At 51.5% G+C, this 22,193-nt stretch overlaps 1 protein-coding gene and 1 pseudogene across 1 annotated transcript; both read left to right on the plus strand.

Moving 5' to 3' along the window:
• Positions 1 to 4,675: 4,675 nt before the first annotated feature.
• On the plus strand, positions 4,676 to 5,485 carry LOC132320229 (olfactory receptor 14J1-like). The gene has a single exon (XM_059832502.1). It carries the CDS (start codon positions 4,676 to 4,678, stop codon positions 5,483 to 5,485), a length of 810 nt encoding a protein of 269 aa, XP_059688485.1.
• Positions 5,486 to 6,412: 927 nt separating this feature from the next.
• On the plus strand, positions 6,413 to 9,963 carry LOC132320230 (olfactory receptor 5AP2-like; annotated as a pseudogene).
• Positions 9,964 to 22,193: the final 12,230 nt, after the last annotated feature.

Below are 22,193 nucleotides of genomic sequence, written 5' to 3' on the forward strand. Positions count from 1 at the left end.
AAGAAGGAGGAGAGGGGAGCATTCGTTATGATGACGTTTCTTGTCCAGAGCAACCGCTACATGTACTGAAGCCCTGCTTCCCAGGAAGTGGCTGGACATCGCCTGCTGATGTGAAGTAGACAATAAACCTTTTGTTTTCCTTGGCTTCTGCGCATGGCCTTGGCTTAAACTGCCTTTATCTTGACCCACAAGTTTTTTCCATCTTCTATTCTCTCCCCCGCCATCCTGCTGAGGAGGGCAGTGATAGAGCAGCTTGGTGGGCACCTGATGTTCAGCCAAGGTCAACCCACCACAGACAAGTAACCTGGGATCATTATAGAGACATTGTCTGAGAATCCAGGGACTAACACAGAAAAGCTAAAGCCCAAAAGGAATTCAATAATTAGATCTGGCCAGGAATGTCAAAGACAGCAAGAAGGGCTTCTGTAAAGACACGGGAAGCAACAGGAAGACTAGGGAAAGATGTAGGTCCATTGCTCATCAAGACAGGAGGCCTGATTACACAGGACATGGCAAAGGCTGAGGTACAGGGTTCCACCTTTGCCTCAGTCTTTGCTAGCAAGACTGGCCTTCAGTAATCCCAGGTCCCAGAGACCAGGGGAAAACGTTGGAGCAAGGAAGAGGTGCATTTGGTGGAAGGAGATCAGGTCAGCGAATGCTTAGGCAAACTGGACAGACATACGTCCATGGGCCCAGATGGGCTGTACCCACGAGTCTTGCGGGAGCTGTCAGATGTAGTTGTGAGGCAATACTCGATAATCTTGGTGCCATTGAATTCCCTTGAGACAGTCAACTTACTGTCCGTATGGGCCATTGCAGGAGGCTGTCCTTAAAGACCGGCTGTACTGAGCTCTGCTCAGTGCACAGTACTTGTGCTCTGCCCTTCAGTGCTCCTGCCTGTAAGTTCCCCAACTGAAAACCCCCAGAACAGTTTATCCCTCTGAGGTCTTGTGTCTGCACTTGTACTCTCCTTTTAACACTCTGCTCAGGAGCTGGGACACACCCTGATTTTCATGGTCGCTACAACAGAGTGTGATGCTGGATTTCACATCCCTGACCAGCTCTTCCATGTTTGCAAGTACCAGACCCAAGCAAGCATCACCTTTGTTGGGCTCCCTGGAAGCTGTGAGAAGAAGTTTCCCCACAAACCTCCAGAAACCTCCTGCACTGTGTTCCCAATGCAGTCAATGTCAGGGTCATTGAAGGTCCTGATAAGACCCGGTGTCATTGATCCAGAGAAAGCCTCAGGTTTTCAAAGAAGACTTTGACAACTGCTTTGCCCTGACTGCAGTTTCCTTATGTCCTGCCACAATATCACCCTAAATGGCCTCTCCTCTGGCTCTCACCCACAAGCGCTCAGCCCACCTCTTGCCCATCCCATAGTGGAGATCCATACTTCCCAGCAGCTCCATCAAACAGATGATGAGCGTCTCCTGAAGAGCCTGTGTCCATCCTGCACATCCCCCGAGTTGTGTGAGTTGTCCCACCACACCTTGGCAGTTCTTCCATCCATGTGGCACTTCTGTGATGGCACGCGGGGCTCCAGCTCCTCCTGTCTGTGCCCCAGGCTGAGGGCATTGGTGCACGTTTGGGCTGCAGCACCTCAGCTGCTGCCCGCTGGGGCCCACCTCAGACTTGTCACAAACTAAACTGGAACTCTGAGTCCCAAGACCCCATATATGTAAATACTTTGCTACATGGCAGAGATGTGCTCGGAATGGATAGCAGATGCAAAGTAAAAGATTATATAAGTTTTAGATGTAGATGGAGATGTAGATGCAGATGTAGATGTAGATGAGGATGATGAGAAAGATGACATGAGGGGTCCACAGAGTGAGCAAACCCTGCTCTCACTGAATCCAGATTGAAGAGGTCCAGGGCTGTACAGCCCTGGCAGGACACCATGAGACACCATAGTCAATGGTGATCTAATACATATAGGTGATGGAGAAGAGAAAGAGAGAAACTTAGCTCTCCTGGTGCAAAATAACTCCACTGGGGCAGACGAATACCTCTATAGGTTACCCTGTCCATACTGAGTGGGGACAAGTTTCATTGTCCTAAATGTGGCCATCTGCTGTCATTTCAGTTTATCAAAGGAATTTCCCAACAGACTCCAAGATGGACACTGCCCTGTCCATGAGAATTGCTCCACTAGAGCCTGCCTGCAGTTTCCTGCACATACCTTGGGCCACCTCTGGCACCTCAGATGCCACCAGGTATTTACATCTGAAGCACTCACTCCTGCCCTCCATCTCCATTAATTAGCAGGGGAGCTGAGACAAAAAGCTCACATGCAAATGTCCACTTTTGCACACCTGAAGAGAGGCAAGAGAAATCCCACCTCCTGTGGGTTTGTGACAGGCATGGGAGGGAGCTGAGACCCCTTCCAGGCAAAAAAACTACAAACCCAGAATAAGATGCCTCGATTGCCTCAGCTGAATCTCTTCCCTCAGAAGCGGTAAAGGAGATCCCTCACACTCACTGGGTATTCTGCTACTGATGGGACAAGGATAGGTGATATTTAGATTGAACTCTCTCTCTGAGCAGGAAAATGGCAGTGCTGGGAAGAAGCGTCTCTGAGCTGCAGGGCAATAATAACAAGTATTCTGCAGGGGTCTCCAAGACCTGGTTCATCCCATAGCCTGTAGGAACTTCCCAGAGGACTCTCACAGATTCCCTAGTATAGAGGAGAAGGATGTGCTCCACAGCAGGGATTCCTCCCTGCACTGTCAGAGGGACAGGGCACGATGGCTGCCTTCTCCCGGGGATGGCTGTAGGGGTTTGAAACCAGGTGTGCATCCAGGGGTGCCCAGGGCTGTCCTTCCGAGCAGGGTCCCTGCACCCCAGGGCACTGTGAGCCGGGGCAGGGACTCCGCTGCCTGCCAGGGTCAGCACTCAGCCTGCCCAGGGAGCTCCCCAGGGCACTGCGGGGAGAAGCTCAGGGTGGAAGGAGTGACCGCTAGCCAGGCAGGGTCCTTCTGCTGTCAAGAGGGTGCTGCGTGTGTCAGGGCTACTAACAGCTCCACATCACCCCCAGCACATTTCTGGAGAGGATCTTTCAAAGATGACAGTCAAGGCAAGGCTTTCCTGCTTCAGCTTGTGCATTCCTGAGTCTTTGCATTAAAGGTTATACTAGTTGGATGGGTGGGAATAGAAATGGATCTGTCAGGTGTGGACAACCCTCTGAGACACCTTAACTGTTACACTGAGAGATCCCAGGTCAAGCTCACCAAGTGACTCTTTCCAGAGGAGACTTTGCCATAGGAAGGTCAATGAAGTTGCTCTTTGAGACAAAGTTGCTTTCCCGACCCTCAGTTCATGTCCTGCACTGAGGGAGAGGAGAGAGGGCAGGGAAAGAGTGATGGAGGTGTTGAATTTGGACAAGACACCAAGACTCCAGGAGCATTGCTTTGAGGGATGGGTAGGTCTGCAAGGAACCTCATCTAGTCCCCTAAGGCACTGCTCAGCCTACAGACAGCACGACAGCATCACCTCGGTGGTGTCTGTGGGACTTGTTTGAGCTGCTCCTTAGCTTCTGCACACGCAGAGATGCCCCTGGGCAGTGCCCTGCTGCCAGGAGGTGTCTGCAGGGCAGAGCTGAGCACACAGCGGGTGCGTTGGGGTCTCTGAGCACTGGCAGGGAGCAGACACATGGGGACAGGGAAATAGCTCCTGGCAGGGAGAGCTCCAGGCAGCAGAGACATGGGCAGGGAGGGAGAGGGAGCTACTCTCAGAAAGACTGTGGGAGGGGGAACTGGGTACCTCCCTGCCATCCCCTGCAGTGCAGAAACCTCCCCTGGAGTACACACCACCCCCCATCAGGTCTCCTCTCCCATGTAGATGTAGCACAGCCTGTGGAAATGCATTTTGCAGGGCTGGGAGAGAGCCAATCCACTTTTTGGATGCCCCATTATTAGGATGTTTGACTCGTTCCCTGGGGGGTCCTGCTGGGCTGCAGGGTGCCCTCCAGAAGGGCACAGCTCACCCATGGCATCTCTGTGTTTTGCAGGAGCCCCATGGAGAAGACAAGTCAGCGCTAAGGCCACAGAAATGCTGCTGGGTGGCTCCACGCAGGCAGCGGCAGTGAGCCCTCTGTGCCCCTGGCTGGGAGGGGAGAGCTGAGCTCCTCCTTGGGTACGCTGAGGCAGGGTGAGGGGTTTGGAGGTCTGCACTTGGAAACTGCATTTCTTTTGCTCTCAGCAGCGTCCAGTTTCATTTGGGGAGAACACTTGAGTGCTATCGTCCTCCAGCTCAAAGAGGTGCCAGCACAAGGCAGCTGAGACCAGGGCTGATGGACAGACTGGCTGTCCTCACTCTGCACTAAGGGACGGCACCTTTGCTTCTCAGGACCCACAAGGTTTCACCTGAAGGGCACTACTAATGCCAAGGATTTCTACCTTAAAAACACTCCTCGGGGTTGGTGGGACCACTAGAGCAGAATAAACAAAACAAAATCCTCCCAGCTCTGCTCCAGGGTTGGGTGCCTTGGGAGAGACAGTGGGGAAAAGCTCTTTGATATCACGAGCGGATTTAACCATAGACCCCATTCGCAGACACCCAGGAGCTGCATCTCTTGCAGTTCTGGCTCTTCCTGGGCATCTACCTGACTGCACTCCTGGGCAATGGGATCATCATCACCACCATCGCCTGTGACCACCACCTCCACACCCCCATGTACTTCTTCCTCCTCAACCTCTCCCTCCTTGACCTGGGCTCCATCTCCACCACTCTCCCCAAATCCATGGCCAATTCCCTGTGGGACACCAGGGCCATCTCTTATGGGGGATGTGCTCTCCAGGTCTTTATGTTTCTATTTTTTCTATCATCAGAATATTTTCTTCTCACTGTCATGTCCTATGACCGCTACGTTGCCATCTGCAAACCCCTGCACTACGGGACCCTCCTGGGCAGCAGTGCTTGTGTCCACATGGCAGCAGCTGCCTGGGGCAGTGGGTTTCTCAACGCTCTGCTGAACACGGCCAATACCTTTTCACTGCCACTCTACAAAGACAATGCCTTGTACCAATTCTTTTGTGAAGTCCCCCAGATCCTCAGGCTCTCCTGCTCAGACACCTACCTCAGCGAGGTTGGGCTTATTGCTTTTATTGCTTTTCTAGTTTTCGGGTGTTTTGTTTTCATTGTGCTCTCCTATGTGCAGATCTTCAGGGCTGTGCTGAGGATCCCCTCTGAACAGGGACGTCATAAAGCCTTTTCCACCTGCCTCCCTCACGTGGTCGTCGTCTCCCTGTTTATCAGCACTGCCATGGTTGCCTACCTGAAGCCGCCCTCCATCTCCTCCCCACTTCTCAATCTGATGGTGTCATTTCTGTACTCAGTGGTGCCTCCAGCAGTGAACCCCCTCATCTACAGCATGAGGAACCAGGAGCTCAAGGATGCCCTGAGCAAACTGGTAACTGGATGTCTTTCAGCAGCCATAGGCTGCCTACCTTCCTCTGCAGCTGCCTCCCAGCGTCTGTCGTGACAGGCCAAGTCTGCTTTTCCTACATTTTTTTTTTTTCCCCACTTTGGAAGTTGTTGTTTTCAATTACATATAAGTATTCCTCCCCTTAATGATTCACCCCATTTTGTGTGACCCAGAGTCTTTGTATAAATAGGAAACCATTTTCTTTAAGAAATTAAAAGTACCTGCAGCAACTTCTTGGTCTATGATCCATCCTCAGCATAGGAGAAATAAATCGGAAACAGAAACGCCTTTCTGGCTGCACCAGCTTGGAGAAGGCTGCTTTGTGCTAGAGAGATGAGGAGCTCTTGAGGACTGCAAGGACTAGGGCTCTTGTGCCAGCCTGGGGAGACGGGATGGTCCGGAGGGGCTGCGGACCTCTCAGGATATGCTGGAGAGGAGAACAGGGGACACAGGGTGCCACTGATCTCCTTGTCCTTGTGGCCCCCCGTCTCTGGGACTGCCCCCCAGGGGCTGCTGTGCCCTTCAGAGGGGCTGGGGCTCTGGGGTGAGTGCCCAGAGCTCTGCAGCACCCTGTGGCAAGTAGTGCTGTGGGGCCAGACCAGAGTGGGCTGGGCTGGAGAGAGGGCAGGGGAGGTAGGAGGTCTTGGAGGGAGCTAGGCTGAGCTGGAAAGTTCCTGCAAGAGAAAAACATCAGTGTGCAGCTTGTACTGCATGACCGTGCAGGATGAGGGCTCGCATCAGGGGGCTTGTGGTGCACAGACAGGGCTCCTGGATGGGAGCTGAGACACGCAGGTGCAGGAGAGAGGAGGCCAGTCTGTGCCCTTGGTGGCACGGACAGACCAGGAAGGTGGCCCAGGGCCTTTTTCACCTCCCAGCCTCTCTCACCAGTCATTTCCAGCGCTGGCCGTTCACCCAGTTTATGGGTAAGTCTGGCTGTGAGGCCATCTCCATTCTCCTGCTGGGCTCAGTGCCTGCATCGGGGAAATGGCCAGCTCTGACCAGCTGCTGCTGAAGAGTGAGTGGCCCTGTGCAGCAGTGATTGGCCATGTGTAGGCCTGGGAGAGAGGGTCGGGAGATGTCCCTGAGAAAAAAAGTGATGGCTCATGGCATTAGCAAATCCTTCCAGCCATGCCTGAGCCCAGAAATGGAAAGCAGTGGATCTGTGCGGGTGGAGGAGGAAGAGGAGGTTTTTCCTGGGAAGGTGTCAGGAAGAAAGTCCCCTCTTGTGCACAGCAAAGATAAGGAAGATGTCTCCATCTTGTGTGCATGCCTCACCCTGGCAGAGAGGGAATGCCCGCTGCTGGGGGTGGCTGTGTTCAGTCACACCTCATGAGCTGGCCTTGCTCTCTTCCCCTCCTTCACTGCCCACACTTGGATGGACCACAAGAACCATCCATGATGCTGGAAAATGCATGACCCTCCCAGAGGGAGGTCCCATAACTGCAGGGGAAGCGGGAAGGGTTTGTGAGACCCATGGGAGTGCAAGGAGAGAGCGGGGTGTGCCCAGCAGTAAGTGTGTTAAGGGTAGGAAGAGTACCTGAAATAGCAGGGGAGGTGTGCGTGTGTGTGCTGTCATGCTGAAGTGAAGTAGGTTGAGCGTTGACTTTAAAGGATGCAGGAGAAGATCGATGTGCATCTCAGTGCTGGGATGTGGATATACATAAAGGATTCAAGCAAGTGTGGGGCTGGGACATCTTGGGAGCTAGAGGAGCATCAGGAGGGCTTTGAAGGAAACCAGATAGGTTGTGGGGAACTCACAGGCACTGGCAAATCTTCAGCTTTGTGTTTGAAGCAACAGCCAGTGAGGACAGAAGGACATCAGTAAAACCTGAGATAACATAGGGTCAGAGCAAGGTGGGAAGCAGTGGGGTGGCTAAAATCTGCAGGGAAACAGGCAGAGGCATAGGACAGTGTAGGACCATCTGTGGTGGGGATGGCCGAGAGGCTGGACTGATTTCAGCAGAGCTGAAGTGTTTATCCTCCCTGTTATGGCAACTGTCTCTTCCACTGACACCTGTGAGAAAACAGTGATTCCATACAGCCCAGAGCCTCATTGCCTCCTCACCCTCACTCCACAGAGCCTAGGAAATGTCCTAACACTGTCCTGCACTCGGCATCACACACCCCCATATCCCACTGCTCCCAGGAAGAGCCATTAGCATCGCTTGGTGGAACGGATCGCCCTCCTCGGGGGATGACGGCCAGGCCTTGGCCATCGTGATTGCTGAAACACATATAGGGCTTTCACAGCCACCTCCACATGGAGGTGGGCCACATGGTCGTTCCCTCCATGGTCTCTTCAGTGACGGTCTTCAGTGGAGCCCACTAACAGTCTCAGAAACTTGGACAATTGCTGCTGACTTCTACTTCTTCAGAGGCTTGTCCAATCTTTCAGGATCTGCAGTTCAGGAGCTTGGCACCAGAGGGCTCATTAACATGCAAAACTCCCTAAGGAGCCAAGGCTCTGTGCATCATTTTCCTTTAGGGCTTCAATTCTTATGTGGTTAACAGGAGAGGTTTCAGGAGTGCAGTCAAAGTCAAAAGATGTCAATACTAAACAGTAAGAAAGGATTCATTTTTTCCCCACTTTTCTTCATTTTTCTGCTTATATATTCTGTGAGATCAGGAATCTTCAGTCCATATTGATCCTGAGCATCTCCAGTGGAGTTTGAATGTATACAAAAATCAAGACCCTTTATGTTGACAATCTGTGGCCATTCTTCAGCCCTACCCACAGCCCCACCTTTTCTCTCATCAACCACCTGGCACTTACAGCAGCCTCGTTCAAATCAGAGCTTTCTGCACTGAAGTCTGTAGCTGCATGTTTCAGCCTGTGGGCACCAACTCCCACCTGCTTTATTGGAGATGCGCCAGAGGATGGAGCTGGCCATGTAGCACCCCACAGCCGGGCTGAGCAGACAGCACTGGAAACGAACGATGTGAGGGGCTGCCCTGGGACAAGTAACTTATCATCTGCTCTTTCTCAAGGGAAGAAATTGGCCTCTTGGGTGATGGGGGAGGAGTGGGGTGGGAATCCTTTCCTTCTTGTGCAAGTGTTTAAGAGAGCTGTTGCTACTCACCCTGCGATGTGCCCGTCCCTTGCTTTGGAGGAAGGGTGGTGTCTGGCATGGCGTTTCACACAACAAGGCTCTTTTGGAGAGTGGGGTTTGTTTTCCCTGGCACACCTTCTCTTTCCTGAGAGCAGAAGGATGTCGATCCTCGACACCTGTAACACGTCTTCCTGGGCATGCCCACAGGCATATCAAATTGTCTGTTTCTGTGTGAGCAAATGCACATCACAGATTTATTCTGCAGTGAGAAAGACCTTCCATTGGGCAGCTCCCCTCTCGAGTCTGCAGTGGTTCTGCTGCAATGAGTGTTCTTTACCCATCAGGAAGAACATTTATTTTGTGCTTTCACTAGGCAGGAAACACATACAGCTACTGTGAGGAGAGCAATGTCCTACAAAAAAAAAAATATTGACAGTAAATGCTGAAATGAGTTTCTTTCTCATAGCCCCTCTTTGTGGCTATTGAGGAAATAAAAGACAAACGACACTGCAAGGCAAAGGGGAAAGGGACAACGGGACATCATCCACGGATTTTGTGCTGCTGGGAATACGTGATGTCCCCATGCTCCAGAACCTGCTCTTCCTCCTCTTGCTTATGATCTACTCAGTCACCATGGTTGGGAACATCCTCATCGTTGTGCTGGTGGTGGCTGACCGGCATCTGCACACCCTCATGTAATTCTTCCTGGGCAATCTGTCTTCCTTGGAGACCTGCTACAGCCCCACCATCCTGCCCCAGCTGCTGGCCAGCTTCCTGACTGGGGACAGCAGCATCTCTGCTCAGTTCTACTTCTTTGCTTCCTTTGCGACTACTGAGTGTTACCTGCTGACGGCCATGTCCTACGATCGGTATTTGCCCATATGCCAGCCCTTGCTCTATGCAAGCCTCATGACCTGGAAGGTCTCTCTACACCTGGCAGCTGCATCTTGGCTGGGGGGTTCACTGCTGCTGGTGGTAGTCACAGTCTTGTTATCGCAATTGCAGTTCTGTGGCCCCAAGGCCATTGACCACTTCTTCTGTGATTTAACACCATTGCTGGAGCTTGCCTGCAGTGACACCAGAGCATTCACAATTGTTTCTTTCATATTTGGTATCTTCGATGTAGTTTTTCCCTTCCTGTTCACACTGGCCTCCTACATTTGCATCATAGCTGCCATCCTGAGGATCCCATCCAGCACTGGCAGGCAGAAGGCCTTCTCCACTTGCTCCTCTCACCTCATTCTTGTCACCATTTTCTATGGCTCCCTTTTTGTTGTCTATATGCTGCCCAGAACAGACACCCTGAGACACCTCAACAAAGCTCTCTCCTTTTTCTACACTGTCCTCACACCCCTGGTCAATCCTTTCATCTACAGCCTGCGGAACAGGGAGGTCAGGGAGGCCATCAGGAAGGTGCTCAGGAAAGCCCTGCCTTGCACCCAGAGCTCACGCTACCTTGGTGACACAGGCAAAAGACACTTCTAGCTCCTTTGAAATCTCTGGATACCAGCTGGCACTTCAGAAGTGCAAGCCACTGAGATTGCTTGTGGAGTGGCAAGGGCAAGAAAGCAAAAAGTCCTTGGAGGTAAATACCGTTGTTTAAAAAACAATGTTGAAAGTGTCATGGGTTTGCTTGTGCCTTGATAATAAACACCTTGTTGGTCTTATGTGTGGCAACTGTTGAAGTGTCAAGATTTTCTTTTCTAGAGGACACAAGAATGTGTATTTGGCCTAATAATTGAATCCTTGTAAGGACCATTGCGAGGGCATCTTTCTGACTCTGCGTTCCCAGTATGGGAATCATCTTCCCCTGTGATGCACATTTCCAGAGCATGAACCTCACATGTCAGCCACAAATGAAGGTCTACTCTCAGCGCATCACTTAGAAAAGCCGGCCATTTCTTAGGCATCAGTTGGGGATGCAGCAGCTCAGCAGCTGAGGAAGAAGCCTTTTCTTCTCCTGCTGCAAGGGGAGGTGGAGAGGCTGGAGTGGGGGGAGCAGTTCCTCTTTCTGAGAGCTAAAACAAGATCATCCCCTGGATCTCCCTTCCCCCACTTTTTCCTCCCCTCTTCCCAGAGAAAGGAGCAAATCCTGGCTCCAGCTGTGCTCCTCCTCTGCTACAGAGACCGGGACAGCCACTGCCTTGCCCCAGCTCCTTCATCCTTGGGGGATCAGGCTTTCCACCTCAGCCCTCCTTCCCCACTGGCTGGGGCTGCCTGCGATGGAGCTCATTTTCCTCCGAGCAGCCCATAAGGTGCTGTGTTTTGGATTGGGGACCAAAGCCATGTTGATAACACGCCAATGTTTTAGCTATTGCTGAACAGTGTCTGCACAGCATCAAGACCATCTCTGTTTCTCACACTGCCTTACAGTGAGGAGGTTGAGGGGGCACAAGAAGTTGGGAGGGGACACAGCCAGGACAGCTGACCCAAACACACCCAACAGGTCTTCCGTGCCATATGGCTTCATGCTCAGCAATAAAAACAGAGAAGAGGGGTGTTTTGGCTGGGTCCCCATCTGGGGACTGGTGGGGCACTAGTGTACTTGTGGGAGGTTGGTAGTGATTGTAATGTCATCACTTATTATTTTAAGGTTTCTGTGTTTTTTCTTTCTTCTTTGTTCCTCTTTCCTTCACTTATTAATCTCTTTCTGTCCTAACACATAACTTTCCTCCCTTTTGCTCTTCCTATTCTCTGCCCCCATCCTGCTGGGGTGGGGAATGAGTGAGGCACCAGTGGGAGGAAGCCAACTAGGAGGCTGCTTGGGGAGGAAGCAGAGAGGGCTGCCACAGGGACTGTGCTGGGGAGATGATCTTGTATCCCCTAATGCACCCTGGTCCATGCAGTGCCTGCACCGCAAGGCTGTGGGGCCATTGGGGCAGTGGGACTTGGCTGGCCCAGCTGAGGTCTTCTCACCCCACAGTCCCCAGCTCTGTCACCCGCAGGCACTGCCACAGTCCATCTGTGCTGGGCGGTGAGGTGTTTCTGTGTGCCTTTCTCTGAGCCCATGCAGGCACCCACAGTGCCTGCCTCTGCTTTGAGCAGTCACCATAGCTAGATTGCAGGGTCTCAGGAGACCCTGGCCAGGCTGTCCTTGGAGGTGGGCTGTGGTGCTCCTCAGCCCACAGCATGTGCTGAGTGCCAGCCCAGCAATGCTTCTTGCAGAAGAGCTGAGAGTGTGCGGGGAGCATGTGTGAGCCCTGCAGGATGTCCTCACCCCAGGATTCTCCTTGGTGTAAATGGGAACCATTGGATCCCAAAGTAATTCTGCTGAGTGAGACCTGTGAGGGCTGCACAAATGCTGACAGCTGTTTTAAAAGAAAAAAATAATGTCTTGGGCTCTAATGGCTTCAGTGCAGTGGGGGTGCACACAGGCACTACTCTGATACACTCCTCCACCACCATCATGACCAACAAACAAGCCACTTCCATACTGACACTCGGACCCGATGTGCCACAGCTCCTGCTAAAGTTCGTCTCTTCTCCAAGCCCATTTCCACACAGCTTGTGCTAGATCAAATGCTCTCGACACTTTCTCAACAAATTCAGAATATCTCCATTGACTGACCTCCCACAACCTTTCCTGGGCCCTTCCTCTGCTGATTGGCTCTTGAGAGATTTCTCAAACAGCCCCTAAAAACAAGCTCTCTCAACCTCTCCAAGTACATAATGTGCTTCAAGTCAAAACCACCTTTCTGTCCTCTGCTGGACTATCAAAAGTCTATCAGGGACTTCCTCGTGCTGGGGAGACCCACACTAGACTTGGCAGTCCTGATGTGGTCCCCAAATAGAGGGGAAGCGTCACTTCCCTTTCCCTCCTGGCTGTCATTTTGCTAATCCCACTCAGGATGCAGTTGGCGTTCCTCATCCCAAGGCCACACTGCTCCCTCCTGTCCCATTTGCTGTCCACCCGGACTCCCAGGTCCTTTTCTGCAGCGCTGCCTTCCAGCCAGTCATCCCCAGCCTGGCCTGTTGCATGGAGCTGTCCCAGAACAGAATCACAGAATCACAGAATCAGTACGGTTGGAAAAGACCTGTAAGATCATCGAGTCCAACCTGGGGAAAAAAAAAAAAAAAAAAAAAAAAACACAAAAAAAAAACAAAAACAAAAAAAACCCACAAAAAAACACAAAAAAACCCACAAAAAAACCCCACAAAACCCACGCCACACAACAACAACAACAAGCCACAACCCACCCAACACCACACAGCACCATGTCCATCAAGCTACATCCCACAATGCCACATCCACACGCTCCTTGAATACCTCCAGGGAGGGTGACTCTACCACCTCCCTGGGCAGCCTATTCCAATGTTTCACTACTCTCTCAGTAAAGAACTTTTTCCTAATATCTAGCCTGAACCTCCCCTGGCGCAACTTGAGGCCATTTCCTCTAGTCCTGTCACTAGTCACTTGGGAGAAGAGACCAGCACCCACCCCTCTGCAACCCCCTTTCAGGTAGTTGTAGAGAGCGATAAGGTCTCCCCTCAGCCTCCTCTTCTCCAGGCTAAACAACCCCAGCTCCCTCAGCCGCTCCTCATCAGACTTGTGTTCCAGACCCCTCACCAGCTTCGTCGCCCTTCTCTGGACACGCTCCAGCACCTCTATGTCCTTCTTGTAGTGAGGGGCCCAAAACTGAAACAGCAACAAGATGAATGTGACATTTGTCTTGCTTCAACTTTGTGCAGGTTACAGGCAGCCCATTTTCACAAAGTTGTCAAGGACTATGTCATCCACCTCTTTCCTCATCCAAAGGGCCCATCGTGTCATCGTTCAAAGTATTCAGGTTAGTCAGGCACATTTCTTCTTCTTGAGTTCATGCTGCCAATTCCCAATCCCCTTCTTGGACTTCACGTGCTTGGAAATGGCTTCCTGGAGGATTTGCTTCATCACCTCAACAGGGACAGACATCAATGTGACCAGCCTGTAGTTCCCTGACCTTCCTTTTTTCTCTTCATGAAGATGGGTGGGATGTTTGCCTTTTCCCAAGCATCAGGAACCTTCCCTGACTGTCATGGTTTTCCCAGAATGACAGAAGCAGCCACACAATGACATCAGACAGCACCCCCTGATCCCTTGGCTTCAACTCTTCACATCGTGTATGAGTGAGAGTCGGGTATGACCAATCACCTCACTGATACTCTCTCCACATGCTCTTGGTCACTAGGCACCCTGCCCCACTGAGCAGTGGGCCCACATCTTTCGTTGCCTTCCGCTGGCTGCTAACACACTTACTGAAGCCCTTCTTGCGACCTTCCGCATCACTCAAGCAGTGCCCAGCCTGGGGGAAGCTCTGCCTTGGGCATGAGGAGGGTGGAGGGATGAGGAGCAGGGAAAGCGGGAAGAAGACAGAGCAGCGCTGCTAAATGCTGAGGGGGAAGACATTGCTGAAGCTGGGGCTCCTACCTGTGGGTCATCAGTCAAAGCCTCTCCCAGCTCAGCTACTTCTGCCCTGACCCAGGAGCCCTTGTCCTGGTGCCAGCCCTGCCTCAGCGCAGACTGGAGTGCAAGAGGTGTCCTCCTCAGGGACGTCCCTGTGAGCAGTCCCAGCCCAACCCCACAGATGGGGGCTGCCCTCTCCCTGCCCAGGCCGGCCAGCCTGGCAGTGCCAAGAGCCCATCCCCTGGCACCCCACTGCAACCTGCTCCAGGAAGGCTTGGTCAGAGCCCTCCAAGGGAGCTGGAGCTGCCTCGGGCTCAGGGGAAGGCTGCTGGCAGGAGGGTGGGACATGGGCACAGCACAGCAGTGCTGGGAGCTGGGGCACCAACAGGGTCACTGGGCAGCTGCTGCCTCTGGGGTTGGCCAGGCTACCAAATCGGGGCAGATGCCAGCTCGAGGGTAGGAGCGCTGGGATTTTCTTGGACTTGCGGTGCAAACGTGCCTGTGGGGAGGGCAAGTGGGCAGGCTCAGGCACAGGCAACTGCAGTGGCAGGGGTGGAAAGAAAGTGTGCTGGCCTCCTGCCATGGCTGATCACCTTTACCCATAAAAGCCTGGAGGGGTCTTGTGTTTTCACATGGTTCTCCTTGAAGATGAAGCAGTTGTCTGAGGTCCCTTTGTCCTCCAGGGCACTTTCCCATGAAATCCAGCACAGGAGTTTCCTGAACAAGAAAAAATTTCTATCCTGAACTCCAAGGCTCTGATGCTGGCATTTGTTTTGCACTTCTCTCTTGGGAATTTAAACCCCACCATCTGCTGTTCACTGCAACCACCTGACACAGACCCTCTGTGGAAGAGCTCACGTACCCATGGTTCCAAGTGCCTATGGCTCTGTCTCAGATATTGGCTCCAGAAGGTCACGACAGGCCACCTCAAGCCTCTCATTGAGTTGGGCACATTCCTGGAGGAAAAGAGAAGTGACAGGATTTGACAGTCCTCTTCCCAGTGCTGAGGCAGGACTGTATTCTCCATGCATTTGTGTGTGGTGGCAAAATTAGCTCTTTCTCTTAGAAGTATCCTCAACTGGGTGAGAAGGAAGGAGAAAGTAGAAGTAAACTGAATGCGTCTGCAGATGGTATGCACATATTCTGTAGATTTCAATGAGTGCAGGTCCTGTATGACCTGATTCCCAGTTCCTAAGTCAGTTGGGTATTTTTGAACATAGGTTTCTGTTAGTAGCAAAGAGTCATAGGCCATATGGGCAGTATACTTAAATGGGATGCTTGTTTACAGGCAATTGTCTGACCTGCTCTTACATGGTTCCTGTGATCAGAGCAGTATTTTGATAAAATAATTAGGGCAGACTGGCAGAGATCTGGATTCAGGTAACACTATTTGTCTTCAGAAAGACCTGCTGTGATCCTTCAGCAGGACAGCACGACACTGGACCTTAAAGTGTTCATCTGTGCAAAAAAAGACTTTGCAGATTGCCTTTCTTGGGAAGACTGGCTCCTTGCAAGTATTGTTGCCAAGTAGGCAAGTTCTTATGGGCCCCACTGCCCTCTGCTTCTGTCAGGCATATCCCCGTCAACCGGTTGGATCGTTCGATCTCTAGGACCAAAAGCTCGTGAGTAACACTAATGATCCAGGCCATTTGCTAGCACACATTTCCTTCATGTTGTCCTTTGTAGTAACACGAACTAGTTGTGAAAGAGTCAGGCTGTGCTCTGCCTGTTGTGACAAACTACTCAGCCCTTCCCACCGTATGTCTTCAACCAAAAATTTTTTTCAGCACACACAACATTCTTGTCAGGGTGGCTTCTGCATCCGTGCCCCTCTGCTGCCTGCTGGCAGGAGCCTGCTGCAACTTTTGGAAAGCACCAAATGCTGCTTTTGTCACTCCTGTCACCAAACTTGATCCTGTAGTTGAAAAGGGAGGAGTGGTAGTGATCATGTGAGGCACGTAGATCTAAGTCAACCTCACTGCTCGTTGTGAAGTTCCTGTGAGGTTCAGTGTGACTGAGGATTAGCTGGCTTAGTGTTACAGTACTTCCCACCTTCATCATCACTTGCATTAAACTCGCATTTCTTTTTTCTTACCTGTACTGTCCCACCTCGACTCAAGTTGCTGTCGTGTTATAGGAACCATGACTCCTCATGAGCCATCTGCACACATGCCTTAAATGCTGATGTGCTGGAGCTTCAGTGCACAGGGCCCTTGAGACACTTGGGCATTGGGCCAGCAGAAACCTCCTCAAGTTTTACAAGGAGAAGGGGCAGAGTGGGACAGGACTGGAGTCTGAGGAGAAGGCCCTGGACATTATGAGGGATGCCATAGGAGCCACTGGGAAAGGCTCACCATCAATACAGGCAGCTCCTGCATACGGAGCTGCATTGTAGCATGACCACCCAGACACGGAGAGTCATCATCCCCCTAAAACCAGCACTGGCATGGCCACACCTGCAAGAGGCTGTGGGGCTTTCCATTCTGAAGAGTGGGAAGGAACAAGAGAGTGTCCAGAGGATGCCTGCAAAGGTGGGTTTAAGGGAGCATGAAGCACATGACTTGTGTGGAGAGGCTGAGGGACCTGGGCTTCCTTGCCCTGGTGATGTGGAGGCTTGTGTGGGAGTAAGAGAGTAGCCTGAAATTAGGAGTTTCAGGTGGTTTCAGGGTGTTTTCAGAGATGATGGAACTTTCCTCTACAGTGGGAAACCACATGAGAAAGGAAAAGCATGACAAAGTGCAGCTTGGGAGGCTGAGGCTGGACAGGAAGAGAAAGAGATGTGCCTTGAAGGGTAGTGCTGTGGTGCCAGAGGTCACGCAGAGGGAGCCTGGATCAGCGCAATGCTTTGTGTTTCAAGGCACAGGCAGGGAGGAAGAAGAGATATCAGTAAAGGCAGGGAGATGCCACGGTGGGTGCAAGGTGAGGACCTAAGTTTGGTGTCCACAGCCTGCAGGTCTTTGTCCCCTTGGCTATGGCAGCTGGCTCTGCTACAAGGGCCTGAGAGCAGACATGTTAGTCTCATGGAACTGGGGCCTCCGTGCTTCCTTGCACCCCCCAGGGAGGCTGGGAGGTGTGGTACCTTCTCTCAGCATTGCCCACCCCACATCACACTGCTCCAGGAAGAGCCCTGAGCTCTTTGGTGAGGGACAGGATCCCCCTTCGCAGGGCTGACCACTTGCCATGATAAAATAGATCAAGTTTTACTCAGCATCAGATCCCCCTGCACAGTGCCTTTGCCTACCTGTCATCACAGCCTCCGATTTTCTACTCGAACAAATGCATGGGGAGGCTTGGTCTGTAATGGCCCTCAGAGGGGCCAATTAATGCTCCAAGACGCTTTGGCTTTTGCTTCTGACTTTAACTCCTTGAGAGCTTCTTCAATCTCCTCTCAGTATCTGAGGCTCATGGACTCAGCACCAAATACCCCATGGGGCTCGTTAAAGTGCAGAAAGTCCTAATGAGGCACATCACTTCCATAAATTTCTTCAGGGTTTCCAGACTTGTACAGCTAATTGGAAAGGTCTCAGGAGTCTAATTAAAGTGGAATATTTCAATCAGAACTCAGTAAAAAAGCGGTTAGGTTCTTTTATTTTTTTACTTTTAAAGGGTTTTTAAATTATTGTTTCATTCTACAGAAGAAGTGATAGCAGCTTCTAGACTTGTACAGCTAATTGGAAAGGTCTCAGGAGTCTAATTAAAGTGGAAGATTTCAATCAGAACTCAATAAAAAAGCAAGTTTGGTTTTTTTTTTTTACTTTTAAAGTGTTTTAAAATTATTTTTAAGTCTACAGAAGAAGTGATAGCAGCTTTCTCCAATTGATATTGATGTAGAAGGTTTCCTAAGGAGGTCTGGAGAGGTAGCAGCAGCCGTCTCCTCCAGGTCCCCCACTGTATGGACACCTTTCCTCCCCACCTCCCCAGCCCCACCATTTCTCTCAGGGGCCGCCTGGCACTTGCATTCTTTTCCTACATCAGACTTCCACACTGAAGTCTGCAGCTGAGTGTACAGCTCCTTTGCACCAATTCCCGCCTGATTTGCCCTGAGACTTCGCTGTAAATTGACAGAGGATTCTTATTAATTCTGAACAAAGAGAAGTAAAGTGTGAAAAAAATAAATGAAAAGACCCAATGGACTACTCAACTGTATGCCAAGTCTAAGTCTCCAATAAGGTCGACATTCCTCAAAAAAGGAAGGACCAAAAAAGAAATATGTTCGACAGACAGATAAGAAATGATAAATATACACACAATTAGTGAGTTGGCTAAAGGGACAGTTTGGCAGATTCAATCAACTTTGCCTTATTCTTGGACAAATTTCCATCCCAGAGCCTTGTCACCAACGCAGGTCTCTAGAGATGTCCTTGCCCCTCCCCCTGTGGTCACATCTACCTGGCTGCCTGTGCCTCCTGATCCCATGCCCACCTCTAGCAAATGAAGTTGGGGTGTTGTGTGGGAACATTTTACAGTCAATGTTCAAAGCATTCCTGAGTTAGGACTGAGAAAGAAATGAACCTGTGTGGCATCAGGTGCTCGTTAACATCATCACACTTAGCAAAAGCCTTCCTCGAAGATGGTCTCTCCTGGTAGTCCCTCTGCAAGCATGCCGAAATTGAGATGCACGACTAAACTCCTTACAGTTGCTGCACACTAACAAGCTCCCAGGGGAAAGTCAGAGAGCGCAGAGGGCCATGGCAGGAGTCAAGAGCCCTGGAGGTTTAGTAGGGCCTGCCGAGGGCTGTGGGTGATGAAGCTGCTTCAGGAAATTGAAGCGTGCCTCCCTGGGGGCTGATTAGAGCAGAAAATCAGAGGCAGGGATTTCAGGATGGCAAAGAAAGGAGAGAGAGGCGTCCTGTGTCAGGTAGCCCCTTGGATATGCCCTGTCAAGCCAAGGGGCCCCGTGCTGATCCCCAGCCCATCACAATGATGATGCTTTTGGTCTTCAGCAGCTGAGGTTTCCCTCTGGTCTCCACAAGGGCTGATACACGCAGAGTGCCTGCCCACCCTTGCCCCTCAGACGTGGCACTGTGCAGGTCACCTTAAGCCTTTGCCTGTACCCTAACCCTAGTACCTAAGCTGGAGCTCTCATCTTTAGCCCTTCCCTCAACACGAATGCCAAAGCAGAAACACTCACCACATGCCTGCAGCCTAAATCCAAACCCGACTCCCTAGCCCGGTCTCCAACTCAGAAAAACGTATTGGAGAGGCCAAGATTAGTGGGAGCCTGGGCTGCAGGGATCATACCCTGGTGGGATTCATGAGCTGAAGGGATATATGCCAGGGGAAAAATATAGTCAAGACCCTAAACCTTGGGAAAGAAACATTCAGTTGTTTAAGTAACTGGTAAATGGGACCCATGCACCCCTCCTGAAGGTCAACAAGTCCAAGTGCAAGGCCCTGCACCTGGGTCGGGGCAAAGCCCAGTATCAATACAGACTCGTTGATGACTGGATTGAGAGCAACCTGTGGAGAAGGACTTGGGCACACTGGTGCGTGAAAAATTGGGCAAGAGCTGGCAATGTGCACTTGCAGCTCAGAAAGCCAATCATACCCTGGGCTGCATCAAAAGAAGCATGGCCAACAGGAGGAGGGAGGGGATTCTCCCTCTCTACTCCAATCTCATACTACTTCATCTGAAACACTGTGTCTGGTTCTAGGGGCCCCAGCACAATAAAGACATGGACCTGTTGGAGCGGGTCAAGAGCAGCATCCCGAAAAATTTTTTGAGAGCTGGAAGAATTCTCCTGTGAAGAAAAGCTGCGAGCGTTAGAATTCACAGAATCACAGAATCACTAAGGTTGGAAAAGACCTGTAAGATCCAACCATCAACCCAACACCACCATGCCCACAAAACCGTGTCCCACAATGCCTCGTCCACATCTCCAGGGATGGTGTCTCCACCACCTCCCTGGGCAGCCTGTTCCAGTGTTTCACCACTCTCTCAGTAAAGACATTTTTCCTAATATCCACCCTAAACCTGCCCTCGTGCAACTTTAGGCCATTTCCTTATGTCCTGTCGCTTGCCGCCTGGGAGAAGAGACCAACACCCACCTCTCTGCAACCTCCTTTCAGGTAATTGTAGAGAGCGATGAGGTCTCCCCTCAGCCCCCTCTTCTGCAGACCGAACAACTCCAGCTCCCGCAGCCTCTCCTCATCAGACTTGTGCTCCAGATCCCTCACCAGCTTCGTTGCCCTTCTCTGGACACGCTCCAGCACCTCTATATCCTTCTTGTAGTGAGGGGCCCAAAACTGAACACAGCATTCGAGGTGCGGCCTCACCAGCGCCGAGTACAGGGGCACGATCACCTCCCTGCTCCTGCTGGCCACACCATTTCTGATACAGGCCAGGATGCCGTTGGCCTTCTTGGCCACCTGGGCACACTGCTGGCTCATCTTCAGCCGGCTGTCAATCAACACCCCCAGGTCCTTTTCTGGCAGGCAGCTTTCTAGCCTCTCGTCGCCAAGCCTGTAGCATTGCATGGGGTTGTTGTGACCCAAGTGCAGGACCCGTCACTTGGCCTTGTTGAACCTCATACAATTGGCCTGGGCCCAGATATCCAGCCTGTCCAGATCCCTCTGCAGAGCCTTCCAACCCTCGACCAGATCAACAGTCCCTCCCAACTTGGTGTCATCTGCAAACTTGCTGAGGGAGCACTCAATCCCCTCATCCAGATCATCGATAAATATATTAAACAAAACCATCTTCAAAACTGAGCCCTGGGGGACTCCGCTTGTGACCGACCGCCAACTGGATTTCGCTCCATTTGCTACGACTCGCTGGGCTCAGCCATCCAGCCAGCTTTTTACCCAGCGAAGAGTACACCTGTCTAAGCCATGAGCTGCCAGCTTCTCCTGGAGAATACTGTGGGAGACGGTGTTGAAGGCTTTACTGAAGTCCAGGAATTGTTCAGCCTGAAGACAAAAAGGCTCCAAGGAGGCCGTACTGCAGCCTTCCAATATATGAAGGAGGCGTATAAGACAGACAGAGAGGTATTTTAGCAGGGCCAGGGCAATGGCTTTAAACAGGACAAGGCGCAATGGTTTTAAACTGAAAGAGGGTACATTTAGATTGGACATATGGAAGACATTTTTTGAAATGAGAGTGGTGAGACACTGGAAAAGGTTGCCCAGAGAAGTTGTGGATGACCTATCACTGGCAGTGCTCAGGGTGAGGACATCATTGCAGAGGGCTTTGAGCAACCCGATCTAGTCAAAGATGTCCCTGAAAAGAAGGGATTGGACTAGGTGATCTTTAAAGTTCCCTTCAAACCCAAACCATTTTGTGAGACTATGATTGCAGATGTGGCCACACCAGTGCTGGGTCGAGGGGGACAATAACTCCCCTTGTCTGGGTGGCCACGGTCCTCCTAACACTGACCCGTATGCAGCTGGCCTTATTCATGCTGAGCCTTTCCCAGTGGCTCATATGACTTCCCTCATAACGCCCAGGCCCTTCTGGTCAGAGTCCAGGCCGTCCAAGTGCCAATTTGCCCCTTCACCCCTTCCCCTTGTAAAACTTGAGGAGGTTTCTGTTGGCCAAATCCTCAAGTGTCTCAAGGTCCCTGTGCACTGAAGCTCCAGCATGTCAGCATTTAAGGTACATGTGCAGATGGCTCATGGTGAGTCATGGTTCCTCTAACAGGACAACAACTTCAGCAGATGTAGGACAGTGCAGGTAAGAAAAAGGGTTTACTAGTGTAATGGAAGGGGTGATGAATGGAAGTTCCACTGTAACAATCTCAGAAACACCATGGCAAGAACCAAGGATCAGAATGCAGGGACAATGAGGACACCTTATACAGGCACAGGGCCTGGGAGACACCCGTATGCTGTCCCACTTGTCAATGACCTCCGGGTAACGTGCAACTTTATAATCAATGGAGATGAAGAAAATACAGAGAATGGAGAAGGCAAAACTCACAAAAGGAGAGGTGGAAGTCAGTGGGGCCACGTAAGACCATGCCTGACAGCCAGGAGGTGTTTGCCACCATGGCCAGGGCCCCACTGATCCATGGCCCAGCTGCCAGCTGCAGGCAGGATCTGGCCCTCCTCAGGGCTGCATAGAGCAGCAGTCTGCAGCCAGGCACGTGGTGATCAGAGGACATCACACCCAGGAGTGAGCACTCTGCTCCTGTGAGAGAAGCAAAGCAGGAGAATTGCAGGATGCAGCAGCAGATGGAAACGGCCCTGTCCCCTGCCAGGACAGTAGCCTAGGCAGGGTGGTGGAGCTACAGCAGGACAAGTGTCCCAGGAAGAGGTACCTGGGGGTGTGGAGATGCCCATCAACAACCACCAGCACAATAGTGGAGAGGTTTGCAGCCAGGGTCATGGTGTG

This window comes from Gavia stellata, chromosome 34 (assembly GCF_030936135.1).
Source record: "Gavia stellata isolate bGavSte3 chromosome 34, bGavSte3.hap2, whole genome shotgun sequence".
In the NCBI taxonomy this organism is placed as follows: domain Eukaryota; kingdom Metazoa; phylum Chordata; class Aves; order Gaviiformes; family Gaviidae; genus Gavia; species Gavia stellata.